This window comes from Rhizomucor pusillus (assembly GCF_041956525.1).
Source record: "Rhizomucor pusillus strain CBS 183.67 unplaced genomic scaffold VTP01scaffold_2, whole genome shotgun sequence".
In the NCBI taxonomy this organism is placed as follows: Eukaryota; Fungi; Mucoromycota; class Mucoromycetes; order Mucorales; family Lichtheimiaceae; genus Rhizomucor; species Rhizomucor pusillus.
Genome location: NW_027192144.1, coordinates 423,499 through 448,454, shown reverse-complemented (window position 1 = coordinate 448,454; position 24,956 = coordinate 423,499). Strand labels below are relative to the sequence as shown.

The following is a 24,956-nucleotide window of genomic DNA, read 5'->3' as shown; positions in this document are numbered from 1 at the left end:
AACACAATAATTGTATGCACTTTATATTATTTATTGAAAGGGTTAATACGAAGCAGATGTCTTTTATTTCGCTATACAGTGATCTGAGTTATGCACGACTTGCATCTATGGGCATTGACAGTATTTGTGCCTGACATCACTCCACCGCCCCTTGAATTAGCACTAACAGTGACTGGAGTTGTGCGAGAGGGGTGGTGCAAATGGACGAGCCCAAAAATGTCGAACTTTACATCAATTTCGCGCACAGGTCATTCTTTCATGCGATTCCCAGTTGGACCCTGTACCAAGTTGTGCAATATTCTTCAACACCGTGAATTGAATATCCCATATATAAATCATACTATATATGAAAGAGTTTGTAAAGATGATCGACTATCCAATGGAGGGTTTTTCATATACACCAATTGCGTGGCAGATAGATGCCATCGAGAAACGTGAACATAAAAACGCATGCTGCATCGATATCCGGTACCTAATGCATTTTCATTGCTCCCTTTTTATAGACAAATGGACAATAAAGAAAGGAGCTTGGAATATAGGACAGTTTTTTCATATTGTCTTGACGCGAATTGCCGGGCGGTGATTTCGTGAAACGCGCCAATTTCGCCGCTGAGTCGCGGCGCGCTTCTTCCTTATTCAAGTATGCCTTCATACGCTGACCGCAAAGCAGCAGCGTTGGCAGCACTTCCTACTTTAGTTGCTCAAGTATTCAACGATGCACAGAAGCCCAACTCCAATCAACGAAAGCATGCCATTGCACTTCGAAAAATTCAGGAACAGTGCACTTTGAACGCACCTCTTGCCGAGACAGGCGGTCAGCAAGATATAGATCCCGAAGGCGAACTAGCATTCAACCGAGCTGTCATTCAGTGTATCAACAAAATCTTGCAGATCCGCAAAAAGGAACCTCACGCTGATCGCGTTACACGCTTCATTGCCAACTTTTTACAGTACACTTTGCAACTCGGTACTTGGCAGCGGTACGCTCGGAGTGTATTCCGGTATTGACAATGAAAATATAGATTCCAAACAAGAGCCTGAAGAAGAAAGAACTGGCGACGAAGAAGGACAAGAAGAGGAAGAGCCGAAAGAAACAGTGTCGTCACATTTTGCCGAGTACCTTTTACGACACTTGCTTCTTGGATTAACAGCAAAGAACAAATCCGTACGACTACGCTGTTGCCAGATCATTGCTCTTAGTATCAATACGCTGGGAGAGATCGAGTGAGTGGTTATTATCGACGTATATGTGATGTCTATACTCATCATTTTTACTTCTTGACTAGTGAGGAATTATACCAGGAACTACGTCGGGCGTTGTTCGATCGCATCAAAGATAAGGAAATATCAGTAAGGATGCAAGCAGCGACAGCTTTAGCGCGGCTTCAGGATGCAGACGATGAAGTTGATGAGAAGGATGGAAAGACGATAACACAGAAACTTTTGACACTGCTTCAGCATGATCCTAGTCCGTAAGTAAACTTCCTTTCTTGACTAGAATCTTGGGCTTGGGATCTTACAAGGGAAAATGATAGTGAGGTGCGCCGAGTTGTACTTTTCAATCTGGATAAAACCCAACAGACAATTCCGTATATTATTGAACGAGCTCGGGATGTGGATGCAATCAGTCGCAGAGTTGTGTTCCTGAAACCGATGGCTGAAATCGAAGATTTTCGGATATTAACAGTGCAGCAACGACATAATCTCTTAAAATGGGGCCTCAACGACAGAGATCCTCTCGTCCGAAAAGCAGCAACAAAACTAATCTCGACGCATTGGATACGACATGCAGACAACAATTTGTTAGAGGTAAAAATAATAACATACGATATTGACCTCGACGCGATTAACTAATCATCGGCATAGTTCCTGGAACGCATGGATGTTGTGGAAGGAGGTGCAGCGGAAGATATTCTGATGGCGTTCTTTGGAGCCCGCATGGATATAGTCAGTTCCATAAAGTTCGAAGGTAAAGTCGAATTTTCGTTTTATCTATGCTTGGGCAAGTCTGCTGACTGCTTGCGTGTAGATCAATTCTGGGATAACTTGTCGCCTGAAAGTGCATTCATGGCCAAAGTGTTTCTCAAGTTCCTGAAATCTAAACATGTATGGGGCTTCATCGCCAAATACCTTAGTGAATAACAAATGACTTATGCATTTTTAGCTTGACGAAAAGCTCGACAGTATACTTCCAGAAGTAACACGACACGCATTTTATATTGAGACATACAATGATCTGTGGCATCAAGCCCCGAAAGAGACCGAAGGTGACTATGAATTCGTCGTTGGACAGCTTCTAGATATTGCAAAATATCTCGATTACGCAGACGAAGTTGGAAGAAGAAAAATGTTTGTGTTGCTGCGTAAGTGGAATTAACAAGCTAAATTAATGCATGCAAATGATTAACATTGCATAGGCCAAATCTTGATTGCCCCCGATATACCCGACTACCACTTAATTTGTACTGTGGAGCTTTTCAAGATCATATCGCTGGACGAACGTGATTTTACAAGGTAGAATATGCTTCAATTATATTATTATGCACATATTACTGATTGGGGATTATGTCGTAGAACAATGATCGAGATCATTTCTGACATCCGAGAGCGAGAAGAATTGGAAGAAGGACAGGATATTGTAAATGTTACAGTTGTCAATAAGAGTTGCGTTTGTTTACGACTGAACAATCATGGTAGGATGACAACGCCTCTTACAAACGCACGAAGCTATCCGACGGATCATTCGTGAAAACAGAAGATGCTGAAGGAGAGCAAGCAAAAGGACTCCATAACATGCTTTCTAGACTCAAATGTCTCACAATTTGTCGGCATATGTTGGAAAGAAGCGAAGAAGTAAGTCAGATCATGCGTCCGTTGTATACCATTTTAAATGCTAAGTTTAATGGTAGTCACTGCAAGATAACTCGAGTTTATATGGTATATTAAATGAGATTATCGTGCCTGCGGTGCAAAGCAAAGAAACTGTTTTGCGAGAGGAAGGCTTGCATTGCATGGGCCTCTGTTGCTCCTTGGATAGGGTCTGTTGGAACCAAGATAAGAAGGGACCATATTGTTACTCACAGCTTACTTACCAATCTACAGAGTCTCGGTCTTCACAATATCTCACTGTTTGTACAGTGTTTGCGAAATGGACATGAGGAACTACAACAAAAGGGGCTAATGGTAATTTCTGTCGCTAAAAGTGGATAAAGAATATGAAGAAACTGATAGTCTTGACAGATTCTTTTTGATTTGATGATGAACTATGGTTTTACGACCGTGCAGTCAAAATTCGATAACGTAAGAGGTCTTTCTTTAATTAACTTTACCAAATCTAAACCTGCTTTTTATTTCGCAAGCCTGCGGAACTCACCGAGATATTCGAGCTATGCTTGGATCACGATAGTCCTGTTATACAAAGCATCGCAGTGGAGGGCTTGGCAAAGCTCATGCTTGCTCGCCTATATCGCGATGAAGATGTAAATTGGCCAATATTATTTTCACATCGCCGTGGAAACTGATCGGAGGGTTGTAGGTCTTGAAGCTAATGGTCATGCTCTACTTTTTCCCATCAACCGTCGATAACTTGAAGATTCAACAATGCCTAAGCTATTTTTTCCCCGTCTACTGCTATTCGTCACCTGAAAACCAAGCATGCCTGGCCAAGGTAAACAGAGATCACGTAACATCTAGTAGGAACCAGTATTCTCTAAAGTAGTGTAACATTGCTGTAGATTTCTGTGAGCGCTCTGCAGGAACTGTGTGAAACCTACACTGATCTGGAACAAGATGAAGAAATGGTATCGCCTTCACAAATATCAGATATGCTGGCAGATTGGACGGATCCGAGAAAGATAGCAACGTAATGTCACAATTTTCGATTCTCATCATCTTGGATATAGCTCACAAATGTATACTTTTGAAATAGGACCAAACTGTCAGAGGTAGAGAAGCAGAAAATCGATATGGCTATTCAAGCGGATATGACGTTAGAGATACTCAAGGCCGTCTATCGAAACACTGGAGGTAAGCGCAGAACGTTCCTATGGTTGCTTTTTCGGCTAACATCGCGCTAGTAACGCGGAAAACGATGTGTCATATGCTGCTAAAGATGTACATTGCAGAAGCTGGCGACGAAAGGCTGGATAAAATGCTTTTGTTAACGGAACATATTGAGAAAGTAAGTTTCTGGTGGTGCATAATGACATAATGGAGCATCACATGGCTGATCGTCTGCCTGTGTTTTTCAGGAGCGACCCATTAAAGAAGCAACGGTGCGAAACTCCTTCAACCGCTTTGTCAAGTCAATATCGAAGTACTTGAGTCGCGCTGATGGGCATGGCTCTAGCGTAGATGGATCTGTAGAACCTGAAGCAGAGGCTGATGAAGAGGATACTGCAACTGTGGCCACTGCGGCGACAGGCACCACAAATGAATAAAGTTTCTGACTTTGAATGGGCATAAGACTCAAGGTGTGCCTGGTGAGTCTCGAGAAAAGGCATACTTGCAGATTCCCCTAGACCGATGCCGTAAGTTTGTGCGCGGGAGTGTTACCCATGTTAGGCTGGTTTGGTAGACATATTGCCTTTTTGCTACAGAGCTCCCCCGAAAGATACGCCCATCACCGTGTCCGAGCTTGCAAAGTACGATGGCTCGGACCCCTCGCTCCCCATTTACGTCGCGATTAAGGGAGACATTTTCGACGTGTCGAACAACAGAGACGCCTACGGAACTAAAGGCAAAGGCTACAACTGCTTTGCGGGTAAAGATGCATCCAAGGTAAGAATACGACCCCTCCAACCCGGACATAACGCTAAATACGGCAATCCCATCTCTCTGCAGGCCTTGGGCAAGTCGTCACTCAACCTCGAAGACTGCGTTGCAGATTACAGCGACTTGACTGAGAAAGAACTCGAAACACTAAACCAATGGCATGCATTTTTTGCCAAGAAATATGACATTGTTGGCAAGGTAGTTCCTGACAGCTAAAAATTAGCAAATGTTATATGTAGCAAGAAAATGTAGCTAGTCTTTTTGTCATCTTTTTCCGCCTGGTGCCTTACCCTTTCTTTACCCCCTGCCCTTGTTGTTAACCAAAAAAGAATGAACCCGTCTGTTTGCAGGATGACAATGCATCGATAATATGTAGATGATGTGATGGGACCCCGTCGTTTCGTTCCGGGCAGCGAATCTGCCGCAGTGCCGGTTCCGAGGTCATCCAGCTGGTATTATGACGGTCAGGATGCGAGGTCGCCTCCATTTAGCTCACGAGATTAAAATAAAAAATTTTATGAGGATCTTATTGAACGAGAATGAGGCGATCGAAAGAGAGAATCTGGTCAGTGCGAGTATCGTCACGGGCTAGAGATATGACGCTATCAATGAATGGTGGTGTGAGGATGAAAGGAAATTCTAGTGTGGAGAATGCAGGAAATGTGATCGTGATGTTGCTGCTATTGTTGCTGTTGCTTTAGATGCTTGTGTTGCATCGCTAGCATGCGCTTCCGATCCCGAAAGTGCAATATGCAAGTTATCGTATTCATTACCCGTCTGTTTTGAAATAAAGGCGGGAAAAGGGGGAACCCTTTTCCCCGTGCCCGCAACCCCATGACTCTCTCGTCCAACACACATATAAAAGCTGCAAGAATTTCTCTCTTTGCTGCCGCTGCCCTCCCTCGGTCATCCCCCTTTTTTTCTTTTCTTTCCATCATCTCACTCATTGTTGGGTTGCATCATCATGTATGACCAAAAGCATCCGCAGCAGCTACTACTCGACCATAAATCCCACAAGATGCAACCAGCGTCTACAAAGTATTCCTACCGTCCTTGCCCTATATGTTCCGAACGCCTGCTAGTACGCATCCACGGCAGCTTCGTTTACAAATGGATCCTTGATCACTTTGCAGCACAGCACAATGAATGGCTCCACGTCGTCGTCAACCTCCGTGAATCGTGGAACTAGCCAAACTCTTCCATTCTGCAATTTATTTTGACCCTATATGGCCATTCTCTATATCATTTGGGCATCGTAATAGTCATCATCTCAACATGTATACGCGGAAAGTATATATGTCTATATGAATCTATATAATCTATACATATGTGTGCGTGCCTGCAACTGCTTCTATTCCTTGCCTCTCCCCATCCCACGTTTGCTGCCTTCCTTGTATATATCCCAACAACGAAAAATTACTATACTATTTCTGCTTCTTGTATTTTCGCATGACGTTACATCCCCTTTATTTAATGGCAAAAAAAAAATAAAACGTAAAAAAGTTCCCAACATGGTCACGGTCAGTCTTTGTACAACATCCAGTATGTCACAGGGCTTTGTGCCATGATTGAATTGAAGGAAACATACGATTACAAACACGTAAACTTTTGTTTATTACACCACGTTCCAACGACTTATCCTTCTGATGTCTCTGAACTTGACTGTCGCATAAAAAGGGAAGCCGTACATCTGAGACCCTAGGAGGGAACAACACGATGTTGAAAATGTGCTGAATATGGATTATCAACGAAAAAAGCTAAGCAAATGGTCCGTGATTCTTAACATGGCGACAGGCAGAGAGGATGCTGTTTTGCGGGTGGAGCAGATATTTTTACATCAAGCGTCCTGTGCATGATCATCTTTCTGTTCTTTCGACGTGAATACAAGCTGGGGCATCCATTCGGATTCAGGGATATCTTTAGCCCAATCTATGCATGAATCATCAAAAAACTTGGTCTCTCTTGTCCCAAATTGGAATAAGGAGCTTACCAGGAATGGCTGACTCAGGAATCTGGATTTTGCTCATGATCGATTTGATCGTATTAGCAGTTTCTTGAAAAAAAATGCATGTTGATAAGTCCCATTTCTCGAAAGGAATAGACTGTAGATCATACTAAATACCTTCTGGTAGCTCTTCAGATTTGTCTAACGTGATGCTGGGGGCTTCCAGGACGCGATCTTGTTGGTCATCCTGGTCAAGTGATACTCCTTCGTCTTCGTCCTGCGGTAGTTGCTCGTAACCGAAAGGAACTCCTTCCAGCTCATCATCCTCGTCGTCATCACTGTTGGCATCAGTGTCCACGTTGCACGCTGCAAACAAGCTAGTTTAGGGAGCGAATGTCATTTCTAGAAGGCAGCGGTGGTGCGAGTCATTACCTTCACGCAAACGTTCCGGCAATTCACTTTCAAGTCTCAAGTCGTCAGAATCCTCGGCTACATAAGTCAGTGTCAATAATCGGGAGACAGCTGGAAGACATATTAAGAGAAGGCATGAACCTTTGGAGTCGATCGGCGAACTCATTGTGTAAATCCGTTTTCCGAGGAAGAGCAAGAAGCGGTTGATCCCTAAAACCGAGATATCTTACCATGAAAAACTGTTTTAAAAGATTCGACTTGTAATCTTTGCTTTGATAAGCTCAAAGATGGCAAAACTGTTTCCTACCGTCTTTGCAACAGTCTCAATGGCGTGGCAAAGCTACTAGGCAGACAGTATTCAATTACAGTATTGCGCCGTTGAGAATGCTGCATCGGAAACTCGGATATTCTTAGTCGCATGCTAGCGTCAACTATCACTAAATGCGCAGTAAATGGCATGGCTACATATAACTTCCCTGCAATCATGCACCGAATACTTTTTGAGGTACATTGCATTTTTGTTTTCTGGGCAAACATGCTAAGAATACAAAAAGACCATCTCTGAACTGTAATATTCCGTTTTGTCTATGAAACTCCTAAAGGCGTATATAAAGCCATTGCATGAGATAATTCTTTTCTACTGCACGCTTATCTTTGGATTACGGAACATGCCATGTATCCAAAAAATGGACATCTGACCTCAGTCACGACAATCCGAAAATTGCATGAATCTCCTCCTGCAATTTTTTTCCCCTTCATTAGCGTAGATCACCATGCCGAGTGCGAAGAAGAGAAAGCAGCAAAAGCAAGAAGATTTTAAAGTACAATTCGAAATGAGCTAGAGGTTTTTCTTCTGCAGTGGCTGATTAGATCGCTTTACAATGTCTACAGAAAAAGAAGTTAAAAGTTGGCAAAAAGAAAGCTTTGCCTGACAACTACACAGACACCTCCTTCAAATCAAAAAGTAATCAGTCTTTTCGTTACCGTGGCAACAGTGCATTAAGCGTCTAACAATCGTTGAAAAGGCATTTCTCTTCCGAGTCAGAGTGTCACGGAAGACAAGTCAAAACAGGCAACTACTAGCCGTAATCTTACCTTGTCAGATCTGCTTTCGCAAATGAGACATTACAACGCTAGTGTTCGGAAAGGTACGACTTTTGCATCTAAACGACGAATTGAAGCAATTTATTTATCCTCCTGCAGAGGCAATTTCTGGTTTGCGAGAGTGGGCGATCGATTATCCTGGTTTGCTGGTATCAAACCTCGGCACCATTGTGAACGGCATTGTCAAACTATTTGTGGATGATGTAAGGAGGAGTTTTGACGGATTAGTAAAAGGCGAGGAAAAATCTAATATGCGGATAGGATCGAGATGTTCGGAAAGCGTTGTTGCCATTTTTGCAAGAACATATTGCAAACTTAAGAAAGGTAAATGTGATATATATTTGCAGTGCAGTCGATAATGAACTAAATGTGAATATACCCAGGCTGATCTGGACCCATTTCTTCCAATCATGATCATGTATACTTGCTCTGCTATGACGCATATCTTTGAGGATGTGAGAAACGATGCCGTCAAGATTATGGACCTTTGGGTAAAAGTAGCACCTGATGTGGTTAGGGGCAAGTTTTGGGACAAGGTACAATCCTATTTACGAATTGATTCGGTTACAATGTGCTAATCCTTATGCAGATCGTCGGTATCTATTCGAGTTTGTTGACGGTCGACTCTAACGAAATGAGTGCATCAAAATCTAACGCCCCGGCTTTGAATACAACTGGGAATGCCAGTGGATCTACAATGAAAGCTATGATTTCAAAGTCGCACTTACATTTGCACAAGGTAATTCTGCGCTGTGATTTTAAATATTCGATATGGTATATGCTCATTATCGCCGTAGACTCGATTAGATTTGCTGACCAGTTTATCCAATTTCTTGGAAACAGGATTAACGACATCGCGAAGGGATCCGTAAGCATTGTAAATTCCTATCGACAGCGCGATCTGATATTTATTGTGTTAGAATGTGGTTCCTTTTGGATTCGCTCAAAGACCAAAACGCAAAGAAAGCCTACAAGGATCGATTGAAACGGTACTATAAGGATGAAACCGCAAAGACTGTAAGCTGGAATCCTGAGGATCCGGTAAGTTAAAGAGAATTTGGATCCATTTTTGTCGAAACATACTTATCTCGACACCTTAAGACATCGGTTTATTTTCCGCATCCTGAATTATTTTCATACGTGACTTATCTGGCATCATGCGAACTATCGCAACTAAATCTTTTTGAGTCCTCTGGACCGCAAAGCACTGGAAAGATTTTGAAAGAGGAAGAAAAGACTTCGGATACGCATCCTTTGGTATGTAATTGCAGTAAAGTTAATCGCCCAAGTTGTGAGCACATGATAACGCTGATGGATATCCAGGTACTGTTGGAAACATTCCAATCAATACTTGTCAGTTCATGGCTTGAAACGGCACCGTCAGTTTTCACCGCATCTTCCATTACGAACGTCACACCTGCGCTCCAGCTACTGCATATCGTTATACGACTTACGCTCATTATTGGCAGAGTACTTGTAAATGACGATGACACAAGCGAAAAGGACTATTCGTGGCTAGATAAGCACTTGCTCAGTCTCTTGAAATACTTTATGACGTATTTTCCGTACGGAGCAGATACCCTTGGTAATCGACCTGCAGAGGCATGTTAATTTTTTATTGTACGGGATGCCCTACTTGGAACTGACAAGTTGAATTTCGCAGGTCGATAGCTTACTTCGAGAGATGAACGCTGCAGTCTGCGAATTGACGTCAATATACATGCTGGAAAAATCGGCGCAGTCGCAAAAGGCTATAGAGCATCCATCCTGGACAAAGAAAATGGTCAACTACGTGTTACATTCCATTGGTTATGAGGTACAAGAACAAGATGCAACATACATAAGGTTTTCGTTATTTCTAATCATCTGCCCAATGAAAAGGATGGTAAGGAGGGTGTAACAAGCCTATCGTGGCAATTCAAGGAAGAAGACCTTGTATCTTTGCTTCCAGCTATTTGGGGATTCTGGAACAGTCTCGAGGATAATGGACGGTACAAACTGTTCAAGGTATGCTGCTGCTAATTTTTTGCCAAAAGACAATGAGAGATCGCTCAGTATTTCTTTCTCAAGGCTTTTATGAACTTTTACAACTTTACCAGTCCAAACTCAGGTGTAAAGCAGACGGCTTTACAGTTCCTTATACGAGTATATTTGGTAAATAGAAATATATAGCCATATGCTTCAATCCTCTCAACTAACTGCTTTCTAGCTCGAATCTACACCTAGCTACAACGCAGAGTTCAGCGTTCGATCGTCTCCAAAGTACACTCAGCTGCTGCAGAAATGGTTTAGCAGCTTACCAAAGACTTTGTGGCAGCTGAAGACGAGCTACATCCATGTTAGCAGAGTATGTATTCAAACTGACTTTTCTTGCGATCAATATATCGTTAACTTCTAGTACAGGTCATCTTGAATTTTTTATGCGACGTTGCGCGAGAAAATGATAAGAGTGTATTTAACGACGAGGTAACTGAACGAATCTTTAACGTAAATGAAATGGAACGCGAAAAAATAACAGATTATGGATCGTAAAAGATACTGCGTAGCACCGAGCTTGCCATGGTACCGTTCTTTTATGTAAATCTGCCCAAGAAAGGACCATTGTATGGCCCTTTTATCAACCTGCCGGTTGACTTGCAGCAACGTGCACTTGAGTTCATATACTACATCGCAAGTGGCTCACAGAAAGTACGCGATGCTATCTCTGCATGTCAAGAACGTAAGTCTAAGCTTTTTGCTCTGATGATTGGAGAATAATATTCTGACATGCAATCAACAGATGTCTCTGTCAAAGTAATCTTGTAAAAATAAAAATCAATCATTCTTCATAGTATCAATATTGACAACTAGACATGTACTCTGATGCCCCTGAAGCATACATACTTTTCGTGGTGTATGTGCGCACAATGACAATGCAGAGTATGTCTATCTGAATGAAACATCCGAATGCATGGTACATGGAAAATATAAGAGTATTAGGTTGATGGTTTCCAAGAATGTATCTAAGAGCCTACTCCGTATCGTAATGTTAGTGAAAGCATCGCATTGAAATGATCGCTACTATCATACTCCCGTGTGCCTCTGATGGAGAGCAATGTGTACAAAATAACACGTTTAAAAAGCACGGTCTTCGTGGTTGGTGAAAAGAACAATCTATGCAGGGCTTCATGAGAAACAATGAGATGCTAACGAGCCAAACTGGTTGCTTTGACAAGAAGAATTTCGTAGCGGGGAGGATTCTCTTTGTGGGTTCTCAAAAATGGGACATCAGGTGCCTGGCTCGCCCTTCCCCCCATCCCGAGCCCCTTTTTATACTGTCTTTCCGTCTTGACACAAGCCAAAGTTACCACCAGTGTGTCACAAGGTCGCTAATAGGTTGCATTTCCGTGCAGTCAATTTCATTTTTGTTTGTCTTTCCCTTCCAGCCCTTTTAAGACTGCAATGAGCAAACGAGATCAACACCCTGACTCCTTGTCTGATACGGACGACTCTGAACGCGGAGACGACGTCCCTCACGGAGAGAACCGTTTCTCTTTGACGGAATACGATTTGGACGTCGTCGATGATGCTCTTCTCAATCCAGACAGTACAGAGTTTCGGGATCACTTTGGGTTCCGCATAGAAGTCAAGACGGATGACGAAGACTCAAGCGACTCTGATTCTGACTCTATTGACAGTGGCTACAATAAGAAAAAGAACGGCACAACCCAGCATTCGTCTGCTGCTGTGAAGACGTCCGCTACATCCTCGGCAACAACCGGTTCGAGCGAAGAAGATAACGAAAGCGACGGCACTGTGGATACGGCCATGACAACGCCGACTGCACATAAGCATCCAAACCGTTTATCTGCATCATCAGTCGAGCTGCAGAAAGCAGAAGTAGTAACTCGCAACTCGGCAAGCCTTACGACCGTGCAGCGCGGCAGATCAGCTACAGTTTCCAAGGTAACGCCGCAGTCTGATCCGAAATCTTTGCCGCCCATGCCTCAAGAACAGCAGCAGCAGCTGCAGACAAGACGACGTCGTGCGACAACCGTTTCTCGCCCTCCACCCTCCGCAGAGTTTACGAAATTTAGTAATGTCGCAAAAGATCAGAACGCGCCTTTTAGCGGTGCTTCTCCTTCCCGTGTCGCCGCCGCTGCTCCCCCCGTTGCAGATCATCAGCTACAGTATCAGGGAGAAGGGGATGTTTCACTAGATCAGCAACACCAACAACAGAATAGTAATTATTATCAACGAGTAGGGGGTGTACCGATGTCAGCCGCACCCTCGCACGCTTCATCTAATGATCAGTTTGATACGATATCCTTGAGATCAGCTGGTACTTCCTTCGAGACGCAAAGCCGGCCAGACAGCAGCAGTGGATTTTCACTGGCATCTTTCAACTTATTTAAACGAGCTGGATCGCCGACAACTTCGACTCGTTCGACGCAGCGTGCCGTCGAAAGACCGTCCCAAGCATTCAGGGAACGGCAGAGCAAGCGCATGTCTGAATTTTATCGCATGCAACCTCAGACACCTTCGTCGCCCTCACCATCGCTCCCTCAAGCAAGCAGTAGATTGTCTTATGCAAGCGCTAGCAGCTACTACGAGATGATCATGTCCAAATTCGGTCGCACTTCCGAAGAAAATCAGTACAGAGAGAGTCCCAAGCACACAGCTCTCAAAGATGAAGCTAAGCAAGTATTGCAGCAGCTAAAAGATTCAGCAGATGGTCAATACGATTGGGGTAAGAAATTGGAAAAGCTATCATCTGGATAAAGGTATTTGATTGTGCTTACACAAGATCTGGGCAGACTTTTGGTATAGTTTCATTCACGACAACGACGTGGTTGCAAGGACACAGCCTGATGAAGTCAAGCGCCAGTTTGTTCGGGGCGTCCCTCCGCCGCTTCGAGGATATATTTGGCAGATCGTCTCAAAGTCGCGGAACGGTGGAGAGCTAGAATCTGAATATAGGGAATTGCTGAAACGGGTCTGCCCCTATGAAAAGAGTATCCGGCAAGATCTTGAGAGATCATTTAACGTGAAAGAATTCTTTGGAGAGCTGAACGGCGAAGGGCACGAGGCCTTGTTCAACGTGATCAAGGCATACAGTTTGTTTGACCAACAAATCGGCTATTCGCAGGGAATGTTTTACATTGTGGGATGTCTCGTGTCACAGGTAACATCCTTAGTCTCTAACGATAGCTTCATGTGCTCGTTTGGTAATAATAACTTCATTATTAACGCTCGATCTAGATGTCAGACGAACAAGCGTTCGCCGTCCTGATTAGGCTAATGAGTCAATACGGATTCCGCAATCTATTCTCGATTCAAATGGAAACTTTGCACGAACGGCTTTACCAGTTCGATCATATTATGCAGCAAAAGATTCCGGAACTGCATCGACATTTGGAAGTGCAAGGTGTCGAGCCGGGCTTGTACGCAACACAGTGGTTCATGACCGTGTTTGCGTACAAATGCTCCCTTAACCTCGTTTTCCGAGTACTAGATGTTTTGTTTACAGACGGACCCTACATTGTACTGCACTTTGCATTGGCGTTGTTGCACCGCAATCAGCATACCCTATTGAATATGGAACACGATGATCTTGTAGACTTTTTAAATAACGGGATCTTTGACTCCTATCAGGTAAGCAGCCTAAATGTAATTTTGAAGACCATTATTATAAATAACGGTTTGTTCAAAAAAAAGGACAATGAAAGCATTTTTGTCCAGGACGCTTACAACATCGACATCCCTGCGCGTCTACTTACGCGTTTGGCAAAGCAGCATGCGTCGGAAGCTGCTCGGGAAGCTAAATCACATTCCCAGGAAGAACATTTGCGTCGGATTAACGCAGATCTATCCAAACATGTACGCCGGCTTGAGAAATCATACCATTCGCTCAAAGTAGAGCACCAAGAAGTGACGCAGCAAGTCATTGAGGCGAAAATGAACGTGGCACGCATGGATGACGACAACCAGCAACTACGGCACCAGTTAATGCAAGCTCGCACGGAGCTCGAGCAGCTCAAAAGCTCGTTGCCAAACGTTGAAGAGTTAACGCGTCAAAATAAGCAGTTACTGCAGCGCAACAATGATTTAGAAGACCAGTTGGCTGACATAGAAGCGGTCCTGATTAGCTTGAAGGTCAAATATGCAGAGCGGGAAAGTGCATACGAAGAACTCAAGCAAAAGGCTCAAAAAGCTGGTATTTCCTTACTGTAACAACATCGTCACCCATATGTATATATACTCTCTTTCCACAAAGTTAATTTCGTTCCTTTCCGCCTCCCTCCCTCCAATGAAAAAGGATACACATCGCATTGTCCTCAGTATGAATTTCACACTGTGTAGTAAGATCAATTTTGAGCAGCCATTATCTCCTTGTATGTAATATGGTCTCAGCGCTGTCAATTCCACCATAGTTTTGGTATGCATGCAGTAGCTACCAATGGTAAAGATTTAACGAACTTCCCTCCAAACGATTGTTAAATTTGGCTTACAAGCTAATATTCAACTTTTTATTATTGTTTCTTGTACAAGGTTTATTACATGTTTAAATCTTAGAAAGAAGGGTTTTCATCGATAAACAGAAATTTGTTCATTTTACGTGGATTAAAGTATCGGAATCTTGGCTGGTTTTTGGAGGAAGTCGAGCGCGATGTTGTTGTTGTAGATGATGATGAGGATGATGATAATGTGGTAGCTGGGGTAGCTGTAGCGGTATTTGATATTTGGGTTGCAGTAGCAGCGGCGTTGGTAGTAGTAGTAGTGTTAGAAAAGGTACTGTAGTTAAAATGAACCATAGTCGGAGCGCATGGAGTGACAGCAGTAGATGGAAAGATGCCGGATGATGAGATTGGGGTGTTAGCGGAAGCGGAAGAAGAAGAGAAAGTATTAGAAAACGACAGGACGGAAAGCAGAGGCCCAGATGGAGAAAGTTGATGGTGGGATTCGTTGAGTTCTTGGGATTTTGCAGAGGGCTTAACGTTTGCAAGGAAATAGTCCGGTGCTTTTGCAACAGTTGCTTCTTTAAAGACGTTTTTGCGATTTGGGTGAGAGTGAAGTTGATGCCTCCGAATCTCGACATCCAACCAGTCTGCTACTTGGATCCAGTTCTTGACTCTAGCTTTGTACTCGCGCGTGTTCAAAAGAATGCCTTGTGCGTTGGATAGGCCCCGTTCAAAATCTGCAGCGTCGATGCCTTGAAGGATGATGGGTGATGCACAGTCGCGGAAGATATCTTTGGCCATTGAGATGATTTCCGCGGCTCGCCAGAACTCATCGCGGTCAAATGCGCAGCGGCCTAGCAGGCTCTTGGTGCAAGTATTGAGTGCCCTGAGTTGGTTAAACGCAAGGGACAAGCAGATGTTGAGTGACTCAAGAGAGAATGAACTTGGGTGTGGATCAGTAATGTCGGGAATAAACAATTTGTGGAGGATGATTCGTGTTGCGTGATATTCAATGTTAACTCTCACGCATGCCGAGAACAAATCTTCGCAGCCATACTCGAAGCCGCTGTCGAATCGAAAGTAGTCTGGGAGAGCATTGTAAATTTCCAGGATCCGTTTGTCGTACGCCCGAAGCTGTTCCACAGTCATGTCCGAATCGTGTTCATAAAACGTGTGAATTATGTCTGCCTGGAGCCGCCAAAACTTTAAACAGTGGATCAGAGTGAGAACAGCGATTTCCCCTTCGTCGATATCTTGCTCAAATAGCCGTGGAGTGTCGACCGGTCCCGGATACTTGGTCTGCGGTGTATTCTTTGGCGCGCCTGCCGAGTAGAACGAGAAATCCATGGCCCAGGCAAACCACCAAAGTCGAGTGTCCATCTCCTTGTCATATGAGTCGTCGTCGGCGTGTGCGGCCATGCGTGGGTATATTTCCAGATTGTGGAGCGCTGAGACTGCCATCCCGACATAATGATGCCTCTTGCTAGGTTCTGCCCGAGCACTCATGAACAAGAGAGCGACCACGTCGTAGCGGCTAGGACAATCGAATGACTGGGAGAGACACTCGCGAGCCCTGTCGAAAAAGAACTCTTCTTGTTCCTGGATTTGGTTGTGATCGTTCAAAAAATGACTGAGCCCTGGTCGGCCGTGATGGATGACCATGTGCTGGAATACAAATGCACAGATAGCGTTGACAATGAGAGTCTCTGTTGCTGCTGGATGGGAATCGTACCACGCCATGAATTCATCCTTGCGAAGGATGGGAGTGTACCGGACCCAGCACGTGAAGTATGTCTGAATGCATGCATCTGCGATTTCTCTCAGAGTCACAAGGGGACCGTGCTTTGAATGAGGATGATGGAGTTGGCCAAGCCGACACACTGAAGCGAAAAAGTTGACGGGACGTGTGCGATGATTTGGGTTGCGATATAAGATGACGCCAGATGCATTCTGTCTTTCGTTATTTCCGACATTGATGTTTGTGCCACTTGCAGATGAGATGCTGCAAAGCTTGCTAAATGCGTCAATTAACGTGCGCAAATCGGACACATTCGATATGCGAGCTTCCATGTTGATGCCCTTGTCCGTATATGAGAGTTTGAACTTTGACAGCGCCTCTTGTATAATGTCGCTCGATGCTGGCAAAATTGGTGAGAGTGCAACTTCGCTGCCGGTTTCCTCAACGTAGCTTTCTTCGTCTGAGAATGGCCACGTTGCTGCTGCTGCTGACACAGCTGTGGATGATGATATATTATTACTATCGTCGTTGTTGATATCATTGTCATTACTATTATTGCTATTGTTGTTGTTAACTGTTGATGATGATATTCTTCTCGGATGCAGCGGCTCGCTGTCGACGCTTTCTGCGCTGCTGACTGGATGCTCCAACGGCGTGGGAGGATTGCTAGCAAATATGGATGTGGGAGCAACAGGAGCAGCAACAGCAAAGGTATCGGTAGGCGATGTTGATGGCCGAATACGATGTGAACCTGTCGATGATGACTTTCTATCTGCCCATCTGTGATGAGGCGGAAGCGGCTGAAACGTTGGAAAAGCTGTGGATGGGTCTTTGTATTGAAACTGTTGTAAACCAAAGTTGAATTCTTCACCGGTTGTGCTTGGACGGGCTGTGGCATATTGCGGGCAAAATCCATCACGAGCAATGTATGGATCTTCGGATCGAATGCGTTTGTGTGTTCGATCAAGTGTCGCGAAGGGCATCGAGAAACGAGATGCGAATAGAAAAAGAAGAGTGATGGAATGTGGGAAAATCCCAATTTCTTTTACAAGTGTGAGCCATCGTTGCCTTTGACTGAAAATGCGCGGGTGAGCCAGGGTGACACATAAAGAGGAGTATGAAGCTGTAACCAATGGCAAATGCTGTCGATAAGGTACTCACTGATACGTTTTCCTTGTTTCCCGGGTCAGCATAACTTTGCTGCCTCTAGCCTCTCTTGTCCTGTTTGCTGTACAATCACGTAACTCTCCCTGCACAGCAAATAAAAGCCAATTATAAAAATGGGGTCTCTTGTGAACTCTCGTGCTATCGTCACACGACAGATATGTAAATGGAAGTCGCTGTCCCCATCTTCATCACGTGCTTTGTGCTCTCAATTGCACGAATGTTTTTTATTATTATTCCTTCTATTCAATACTAACGAAGGCTACTTGGATGTTTTTCCGTTTATGCTACACAGATCGCCGCTGTGATAGCATTTGCAACAGTCTAGCACATGTGTTCATTGCGATAACCATATCAAAACCGCTCAATGTATGTACTTTCCTTATCATATCTCGAACCACGTTACTGAACTATCAATATTCAGGGCCTATGTCTTCCCCAGGCCCCCTCTCTGAGAAATCTGTGCCGCCGTTATTCTATTCGGACCTTTTTTTTCGACAGAAATACTCTTCGCCAAAGTATGCACATACTAGGTGGCTTCGGCCTTGTCCCGCGCCTGCTGAGGGCGGGCCTTGGCTTATATCGATGAGTAATTTGAATTGATTCATTGTTCTAACCGGACGAACCGTGGATGTGCGATTATTTAATAAACTTGGTTTTCAATATTGCGATATATCTGCAATGGACACGAGCAGTAGCAACTAGTCAGCTTCATTTATACAGGCCGAATATTCTGCAAGGTGTGTCTGACGATCTCGTACACCATCCAAAGGATGGATAATTGTATTCCGAAGACGGCGGGGCGACAGAAGAAAGATCAGAAAAAGATTGTAGCTATCCCCGAAGCTAATTGATCCGCAGCGAGACATCCCTACATTCTGTCGTGGCTAAAGTACTGTATCTAGACTTCCGTGGCGTACGGTAAGTCCATTAAAATATACTACTCGTTTATAGAAAGTAATTAATCGAGACCACTGTTTGCATATACGTGAAACCATGCAATGGATAATATGGATTAGGAACCTCTTGCGAAACCCTATCTAAAACTTACCGGACCTTCTTGCTATCAAACCATGGCGAAATAAGGTTTGATCATTAATAAGCCGAAGATTTGCTGTTCCAAATGACCCACAGTGGTCCATTTTGAAAATTCCTTGGAATCCGCCCAGATGTATCCGTAACAAGAAGTGCGAAAGACAAAGACGACGAACTACTTTAACAGAATACAATTAGCGGAGAAATAATATGCCACCAGTATTGCATGGGACCTCACTTACTTGTACGTCGCGCTCACACGTACGAAACTACCTTATTTGTTCTATCATGTTCTTTTCCGGAAAGATACTAAATACAAGAGATAGGATGATGCTTATTTTAAGCATTTTTCCGAAAAAGGAGAAAAACCAAGTCATCTCGAGTGATTGAACGAACTGAGGGAGCATTGCTAGTAGCCTTTGCATCCAAAGACTCAATAAAATGCGCACAGAAAAGAAATATAAGAACAAGAATGACATACTTATTACGAAATTCTGCTATAAAAGCAGAATAACAGAGAATGAAAGCAATTGCGTGACCGTCAGAATAAGAAGGATGATCTTCACTGAAGACAAAGAAAATGAACGCCTATGTCGTATACCAATTTTTACACACTGTCCGATACTGGCAAGAAGTCACTGAACCTCATCCAAGCATATTCTAACGCTGGTAAAAATTTGAGGGAAATAATTCGCAACGGCGATATTTTTGTTCTTGTCCATGTAGATCTGTATTGTGTTGAACTATGTGCCAAAGTCCGCGCAAATCTCCTTCAACAATGAGAGAGAGGGAGTTCGTAGTTTTGTTTTTTAAGCTACTTTTGTTCCAATCGATAGACATTAGTTTGTATATAGCAAATCATCCATAATTGGATGTTTATAGACCAAACGAGTCTACGTTAAAAACAATGTTATCTTCCTTTTCCTCTTTCTAAACCCATGAATTCTTTGTACATCGTTCTTTAGATCTATATCTCCTCTGCGAGCAAGTTGTGGCCAGTCATCTCCTCTGGAACATCCAAGCCCATGACGCGCAGGATGGTAGGTGCAACATCAGCCAAAGCACCTTTGGCTTCAGGGATAAACTTGTACTTTTCAGAGGTCATAACGAAAGGTACCTTGGCGCAAGTGTGAGCGGTGTGGGGTGAAGAGTAATCGTCAGACAACATCTTTTCAGCATTGCCGTGATCAGCAGTGACAAAGAGGATGTAGCCGTGCTTCTTGCATGCTTCGTAGATGGTGCCGATGCCCTTGTCAGTGGCTTCCACACCCTTGATAGCAGCTTCGTACTTGCCAGTGTGACCAACCATGTCTGGAGGTGCAAAGTTGCACATGACGAAGGGATACTTGCCGCTGGCAATCTCCTCAGCAACGCGGTCAGCAACGCCTTGGGCGCTCATTTCAGGCTGCAAGTCGTAGGTGGCGACTTTGGGTGAGGCAATCAAGCCACGATCTTCGCCTTCGAATTGAGCTTCGGTACCTCCGTTGAAGAAGAAGGTGACGTGGGCGTACTTCTCGGTTTCGGCAACGTGCATCTGAGGAATACCGTTCTTGGACAACCATTCGGCCAAGACGTTGTCCATGGTTTGTGCGGGAAAGGCGACCTTGAAGGGGAAGTCGCTCTTGTACTGGGTCATGGTGAAAAGTTCCAAGTTCTCGGGAACCTTGCTGTCGAAGGGGCAGGGGGAGATACCGAAAGCTTGGTTTATTTCGCGCATACGATCAGAACGGAAGTTGAAGAAGAACAAGGTATCATTGTCGCGGACGCGGCCCTCATCAGACAAAATGATAGGCTTCAAGAATTCGTCGGTTTCGTTTTGCTCGTATCGTTGCTCGACGGCCTTAATAGCATCGTCAGCTTTCTCGCCCTTGCCTTCAGTCAAGGCCTCGAAAGCGATCTGGATACGTTCCCAGCGCTTGTCACGGTCCATGGCGTAGTAGCGGCCGACGATGGTTGCCAATTTACCGTATGAAAGTTCCTTCAACTTATCCTCCAGCTGCTTAAGGTACTTGGTGGCAGACTTGGGTGCGGTGTCACGACCATCACCAAAGAAATGAACGTAGACTTCAGGCACGCCAGCATCCTTGGCAGCTTGAAGCAATTCGAAAAGGTGGGAAATGTGAGAGTGGACACCACCGTCAGAGAGGAGACCCAGGAGGTGGAGACGGCCATTGCTAGATTTGGCACGTTCAAATGCACCCTTGATGTTTTCGACCTCACCAAACTTGTGCTCTTTGACTGCAAGATCAATACGCACAATATCCTATCGATGATGAACAAGGTCGGTATCAGCGGGTTTTGGGCAAACGGAAAAAAGCCTCGTGATTTCACGATCAACTCGGAGTGGCCGGAGATGAATCGTTTGGCTTACCTGGTAGACAACGCGTCCTGCACCGATGTTCAAGTGTCCGACTTCAGAGTTACCCATAAGTCCATCAGGCAAACCAACACTCAAACCGTGTGCAGCAATTTCAGTGTATGGGTAGGTCTCTTTGAATTTGTCCATGACGGGTGTATTGGCGTTGCGAATGGCATCGCCCTTTGGGTTCTCGTCGGGAGAGACACCCCAGCCGTCAATGCAAATGAGACACACCTTTTCCTTGGGTGTCTGCTTTTCTTTTGGCATCTGTCCACCGCCTGGCATAGTGTATATACAGGAAAAGTCTAGAAGAGGAGAAGAAAAGGTAAAAGAAGATGAAAGATCCTCAGATTTTCGTGGAGCCCGAAAAAAATCTGTGCTTCATCGGCAATGACGTCGTGGGGTAACCAGGCCCGATTTTTGACGACCCTTAAGATGCGTATAAGATTCACAAGCAAAAAAATAAAAAAAAAGTTTCCGACTACGCGGGTTCTCTCAAGTCAGCCGTAACCCGTGAAGAGTCTCTCATGGCGTTGATCTTGGGTAAAATGCTATATTCTGACCCACCATGCTCAATACATGGATTACATCGCGGGTAATCCTGGAAAATCGCGGCAAAAACGGGAGCATATACCAATGATGCTTTTCGATGCCAATGGCTGACTATAAACGTAGATGAATACGGTCGAAAAGCAATACAATGCCAGGGAATATGATGGTACATAAATTCCATGCTCTCATAAATACTCCAGTCGTGTGTTATTTTTCATAGCTACCGGCGTTTAGACTCGAATACTTGTTTTAGTCTATGCTTGTCAAATGCAGCATAATATAGCCATCCATATTAATCTGCGCCAAATGTATGTTCACTAGCATTCATACATCCTCGCTGCTGTATTTCAAATAATAGATCACGCACTGTGATTGATTACTTATTCGACAAGGGCTTCTGTCGAACGCTTGACCCATCGGTACCGGGGTTACCGCCACTTGAATGAGGATTGCCCGGAAACAAATGTTTCATGCAAGTTGGTTTGTCGTCCGTCGGCTATTTTAGATATGTAATGCACTCTAAATGTTGAGCTTATGTCGTCTACCAGGTCTTCTTAGACCTCCAATGCAGAATGTTCAAGGACAAGTTGCAACTATGCGAATTGTGCATATATATAATGCTTAGTCATGTTTATAAAACCTGGAAGCTCCAGTATAAATTATCAACGCGATGGACGGAGATCGGCTCTAATTTAAAATACCTAAAGTTGGAGCACTTTCTTCATGTAAAAAAGTGTAACAATTTTACAAAAATGCAGTATGTAAAATACTGCATACAGTATATGTACCATGAATCCAGGCGGCTAATACGCTTTGCAATGTGAAACGGATAAGGAACTAGTAATGTCTCGCGTAACAGGAGATTGAGTCCATTCATCGGCGAGCATTTGATGCGACTGCTGGAAACCGTATGGAAGTTTTGTGATTGGTATAGTCCGTCCTTTAGGGTATGAGATACACTGCATCTCGTCATTTTTTAATTTTCTTGTAGACAGTACAAGTATTGAGCTGTCTTTGGAGTTCGTCCTGCCACTCCATGAATACGTGCTTTACATGGACGCTTGAATTCAGTTCAGAGCTGATGCCCTAAATTATCTGGAAATGGATATGCGTATGTAATGCAATACAGGACCAAGTTTCATTTTCAACACTTTGCAATGATCTGTTGGCACACGTGGACCGTCGGTTAGCAACCAAGCTCGGCGATGACAAGTCGCTCGACCTAAAGCACTACCAATTTTGGCATCGTCTCGGGTCTGCTGACTCGTTCATGGGTTGGCTGCATCGACCACTGCTACTGCCCCCTTTCTGCTCCTTTTCCGCCTTTTCTTACGTTTCCTTCTGCTACATAGACTGGGTATAACGTGAGTATGGCCGATCTGAAACGCCGATAGTCGCTTGGAACTAGAGTCATTCTCCCATCTAGATAAAACACAATGGCCGCCAGTATGCTTGACCGAGGAACAAGTAACTCCACAGGAAATGGAGAATACAACCTTCCGGGAGCATATCAAAATGAGAGACCAGACTCAGAGCCTGCGCTTACACAACAATGTCTCTGGTTCGAACTCACGGGTAGCACAGTACTTCAGTCTGTATTTCACACTGCTGATAACCTAAAGAAAAGGCGCAGTCAACTGCCAGGAGCATGGGAGGAATTATCGGAGACCACAAACGTTGTCGTTGATGACAAGAACCTCAATGAACTGAGACAAACGGTGGCTGCACTTCGAAAGGAAGCCGAGAAGCTGGAAGCAGCTGATGTTTTGGTCAAAAAAGGAATCGAGGCTGTAGCCCGCAAGCGCATGCTTGCTGAGCATAAACGACGGAAGCAATCCGAATGGGATTGGTGCGAAGAGGCTGAATCAACTGAAGATAGCAGCAGTGACGACGACGACGACGAAAGCAGACGACGTCAGAGCCATAAACTCGAGGATGATGACTGGGAATGGATCGAATGATCCCATAGATACTTTCTCTCTAACTCTCACTCCCCACACCCCCTCACACTCTCTCTCTGTGCATAACATCAACTAGTATACCACCATTTCATGAATATCATATCTACCATTATATTGTATACAAGTGATAGTCATTATTTTACAAGGAAATACATCATTTACTGGTTTTACTTCCTTAAACTCAGGATATCGGTTGCCATCATGCATCTTTTCGAGGGTGTCGGCGCAACGGAGTGTGGTAGAGAAAGGTGACACGCATTTTTAGTGGTGCCGTTCCCTGAGCTACACTCTACCTTTCTTCTTCAAACACTCATGTCCAGCCAGAATAGTATATTTCGACAACAACAGCAACTCTACCGATCCTCGCATTACTTTGGAAAACCAAAAACACCGACTTACATCGGTTCGCCTCCTCTGCAGGAGCACCATGATTCGCTGGATTCATACAATTACGCAAGCAGAGGTAAGATCTGGGTACAATAGAATGGAGGTGGCATGTCAATAACTGTCTCCGTTGGTAGGTCGTAAACGAAGAGTTTCTTCAGAAGATGAGATTATGGATGAGCCCTCAGAAGACGACAATAAGATGGATACAAGACACAAGGCAGAACATTATCCAAAACGGACGAGGCAAGCTTCATCGAAACCGTTCCCTTTAGATAAACTCTTGGCGACAATGGAAAAAGAAAAGTTGATTGAACTCATCCGAGACTTGGTTGATGCCAATCCACCGCTGCAGAGCGAGATAGGCGACTTAATATCGGCTCAATCCTTAAAATCTGACAGCATCTCTTGATAACTGCATCTTTTCTTGTCATTTTCTCCTCCGCCACAGCCCACCCTCGTTTATAACCGTCTTTAATATCTTTACTCATATACACTCTTTCCATAAATCAAATTCGTCATCCAATGAAAACCTATTTCGCATTCTCCTAAGTGTGGATGTCGCATCTTCCAGGAGTATATAAAGAATGTAAACATTTTAGCCCAGCTTTCCTCTCTCCTGCCACACCGTACGGTTGAAATTTCAGATTACAAGATGAGCATCCAGTTTTTTTTTTATGAAGATGGGCAAGGCAATGCTGTCGACGAATACGGCAGATCTGAGCCCACGGACTATGTCGTCGACGAAGAGCAGTATGCTCTTGAAACGCTAAGTTCATACACGCAGTATTTACGTAATCGAACTCGCGAGAGCGATGGCCGGTCAGACGCCATGCAGACTGATGACGTAAAAAAAAATGTGGACGTTCGCATGAGAGAAGCGTCGATCAAGCGAGTGTACACGCTCTACACGGATCAGGACAAAGTCAGATACAGTTAGGTATCCATGTCCGTACAGCTCAAAGATGGGCCAAACAGTATGAGGTGAATCCGGATAGCATATTTGCGAAGCGTAAGAAGAATGGTCGTCCGCGTATCCTTGGTGAAGAGCATAAGAAGGTCATTCTAGAGTACGTCGATGAGAACCCTT

General features: G+C 44.2%; 11 protein-coding genes across 11 annotated transcripts; 8 read left to right on the top strand and 3 right to left on the bottom strand.

Annotated features, from left to right (window-relative positions):
- Positions 1-642: 642 nt before the first annotated feature.
- VTP01DRAFT_4236 (uncharacterized protein) lies at positions 643-4,439 on the top strand (the record flags this gene model as incomplete). The annotated part of the gene is made up of 19 exons (XM_069382896.1): positions 643-967; positions 1,023-1,224; positions 1,287-1,472; positions 1,536-1,809; positions 1,867-1,969; positions 2,030-2,106; positions 2,165-2,363; positions 2,418-2,514; positions 2,575-2,638; positions 2,698-2,853; positions 2,910-3,038; positions 3,103-3,183; positions 3,241-3,300; positions 3,360-3,479; positions 3,536-3,667; positions 3,735-3,862; positions 3,929-4,026; positions 4,077-4,180; positions 4,251-4,439. The coding sequence occupies 19 exons, from the start codon at positions 643-645 to the stop codon at positions 4,437-4,439; spliced, it is 2,724 nt and encodes a 907-aa protein (XP_069243651.1).
- An 85-nt stretch (positions 4,440-4,524) lies between these two features.
- On the top strand, positions 4,525-5,277 carry VTP01DRAFT_4235 (uncharacterized protein; the record flags this gene model as incomplete). Its single annotated transcript, XM_069382895.1, has 4 exons — positions 4,525-4,529; positions 4,599-4,779; positions 4,843-4,966; positions 5,150-5,277. The coding sequence occupies 4 exons, from the start codon at positions 4,525-4,527 to the stop codon at positions 5,275-5,277; spliced, it is 438 nt and encodes a 145-aa protein (XP_069243650.1).
- Positions 5,278-5,737: 460 nt separating this feature from the next.
- VTP01DRAFT_4234 (uncharacterized protein) lies at positions 5,738-5,962 on the top strand (the record flags this gene model as incomplete). Its single annotated transcript, XM_069382894.1, has 1 exon — positions 5,738-5,962. One exon carries the CDS (start codon positions 5,738-5,740, stop codon positions 5,960-5,962), a length of 225 nt encoding a protein of 74 aa, XP_069243649.1.
- A 648-nt stretch (positions 5,963-6,610) lies between these two features.
- On the bottom strand, positions 6,611-7,295 carry VTP01DRAFT_4233 (uncharacterized protein; the record flags this gene model as incomplete). Its single annotated transcript, XM_069382893.1, has 4 exons — positions 6,611-6,702; positions 6,764-6,826; positions 6,896-7,084; positions 7,151-7,295. The coding sequence occupies 4 exons, from the start codon at positions 7,293-7,295 to the stop codon at positions 6,611-6,613; spliced, it is 489 nt and encodes a 162-aa protein (XP_069243648.1).
- Positions 7,296-7,902: 607 nt separating this feature from the next.
- VTP01DRAFT_4232 (uncharacterized protein) lies at positions 7,903-11,038 on the top strand (the record flags this gene model as incomplete). The annotated part of the gene is made up of 18 exons (XM_069382892.1): positions 7,903-7,950; positions 8,021-8,093; positions 8,155-8,277; positions 8,333-8,436; positions 8,495-8,557; positions 8,617-8,769; positions 8,823-8,972; positions 9,031-9,101; positions 9,154-9,274; positions 9,335-9,490; positions 9,557-9,835; positions 9,897-10,049; positions 10,115-10,240; positions 10,304-10,387; positions 10,443-10,580; positions 10,637-10,699; positions 10,769-10,952; positions 11,013-11,038. The coding sequence occupies 18 exons, from the start codon at positions 7,903-7,905 to the stop codon at positions 11,036-11,038; spliced, it is 2,115 nt and encodes a 704-aa protein (XP_069243647.1).
- A 636-nt stretch (positions 11,039-11,674) lies between these two features.
- On the top strand, positions 11,675-14,446 carry VTP01DRAFT_4231 (uncharacterized protein; the record flags this gene model as incomplete). Its single annotated transcript, XM_069382891.1, has 4 exons — positions 11,675-12,962; positions 13,030-13,397; positions 13,475-13,867; positions 13,931-14,446. 4 exons carry the CDS (start codon positions 11,675-11,677, stop codon positions 14,444-14,446), a joined length of 2,565 nt encoding a protein of 854 aa, XP_069243646.1.
- A 338-nt stretch (positions 14,447-14,784) lies between these two features.
- VTP01DRAFT_4230 (uncharacterized protein) lies at positions 14,785-17,394 on the bottom strand (the record flags this gene model as incomplete). Its single annotated transcript, XM_069382890.1, has 1 exon — positions 14,785-17,394. The coding sequence occupies one exon, from the start codon at positions 17,392-17,394 to the stop codon at positions 14,785-14,787; it is 2,610 nt and encodes an 869-aa protein (XP_069243645.1).
- A 2,183-nt stretch (positions 17,395-19,577) lies between these two features.
- VTP01DRAFT_4229 (uncharacterized protein) lies at positions 19,578-21,254 on the bottom strand (the record flags this gene model as incomplete). The annotated part of the gene is made up of 2 exons (XM_069382888.1): positions 19,578-20,873; positions 20,982-21,254. 2 exons carry the CDS (start codon positions 21,252-21,254, stop codon positions 19,578-19,580), a joined length of 1,569 nt encoding a protein of 522 aa, XP_069243644.1.
- A 1,703-nt stretch (positions 21,255-22,957) lies between these two features.
- Positions 22,958-23,482, top strand: VTP01DRAFT_4228 (uncharacterized protein; the record flags this gene model as incomplete). The annotated part of the gene is made up of 1 exon (XM_069382887.1): positions 22,958-23,482. The coding sequence occupies one exon, from the start codon at positions 22,958-22,960 to the stop codon at positions 23,480-23,482; it is 525 nt and encodes a 174-aa protein (XP_069243643.1).
- A 312-nt stretch (positions 23,483-23,794) lies between these two features.
- Positions 23,795-24,278, top strand: VTP01DRAFT_4227 (uncharacterized protein; the record flags this gene model as incomplete). Its single annotated transcript, XM_069382886.1, has 2 exons — positions 23,795-23,945; positions 24,004-24,278. The coding sequence occupies 2 exons, from the start codon at positions 23,795-23,797 to the stop codon at positions 24,276-24,278; spliced, it is 426 nt and encodes a 141-aa protein (XP_069243642.1).
- A 243-nt stretch (positions 24,279-24,521) lies between these two features.
- On the top strand, positions 24,522-24,806 carry VTP01DRAFT_4226 (uncharacterized protein; the record flags this gene model as incomplete). The annotated part of the gene is made up of 1 exon (XM_069382885.1): positions 24,522-24,806. The coding sequence occupies one exon, from the start codon at positions 24,522-24,524 to the stop codon at positions 24,804-24,806; it is 285 nt and encodes a 94-aa protein (XP_069243641.1).
- Positions 24,807-24,956: the final 150 nt, after the last annotated feature.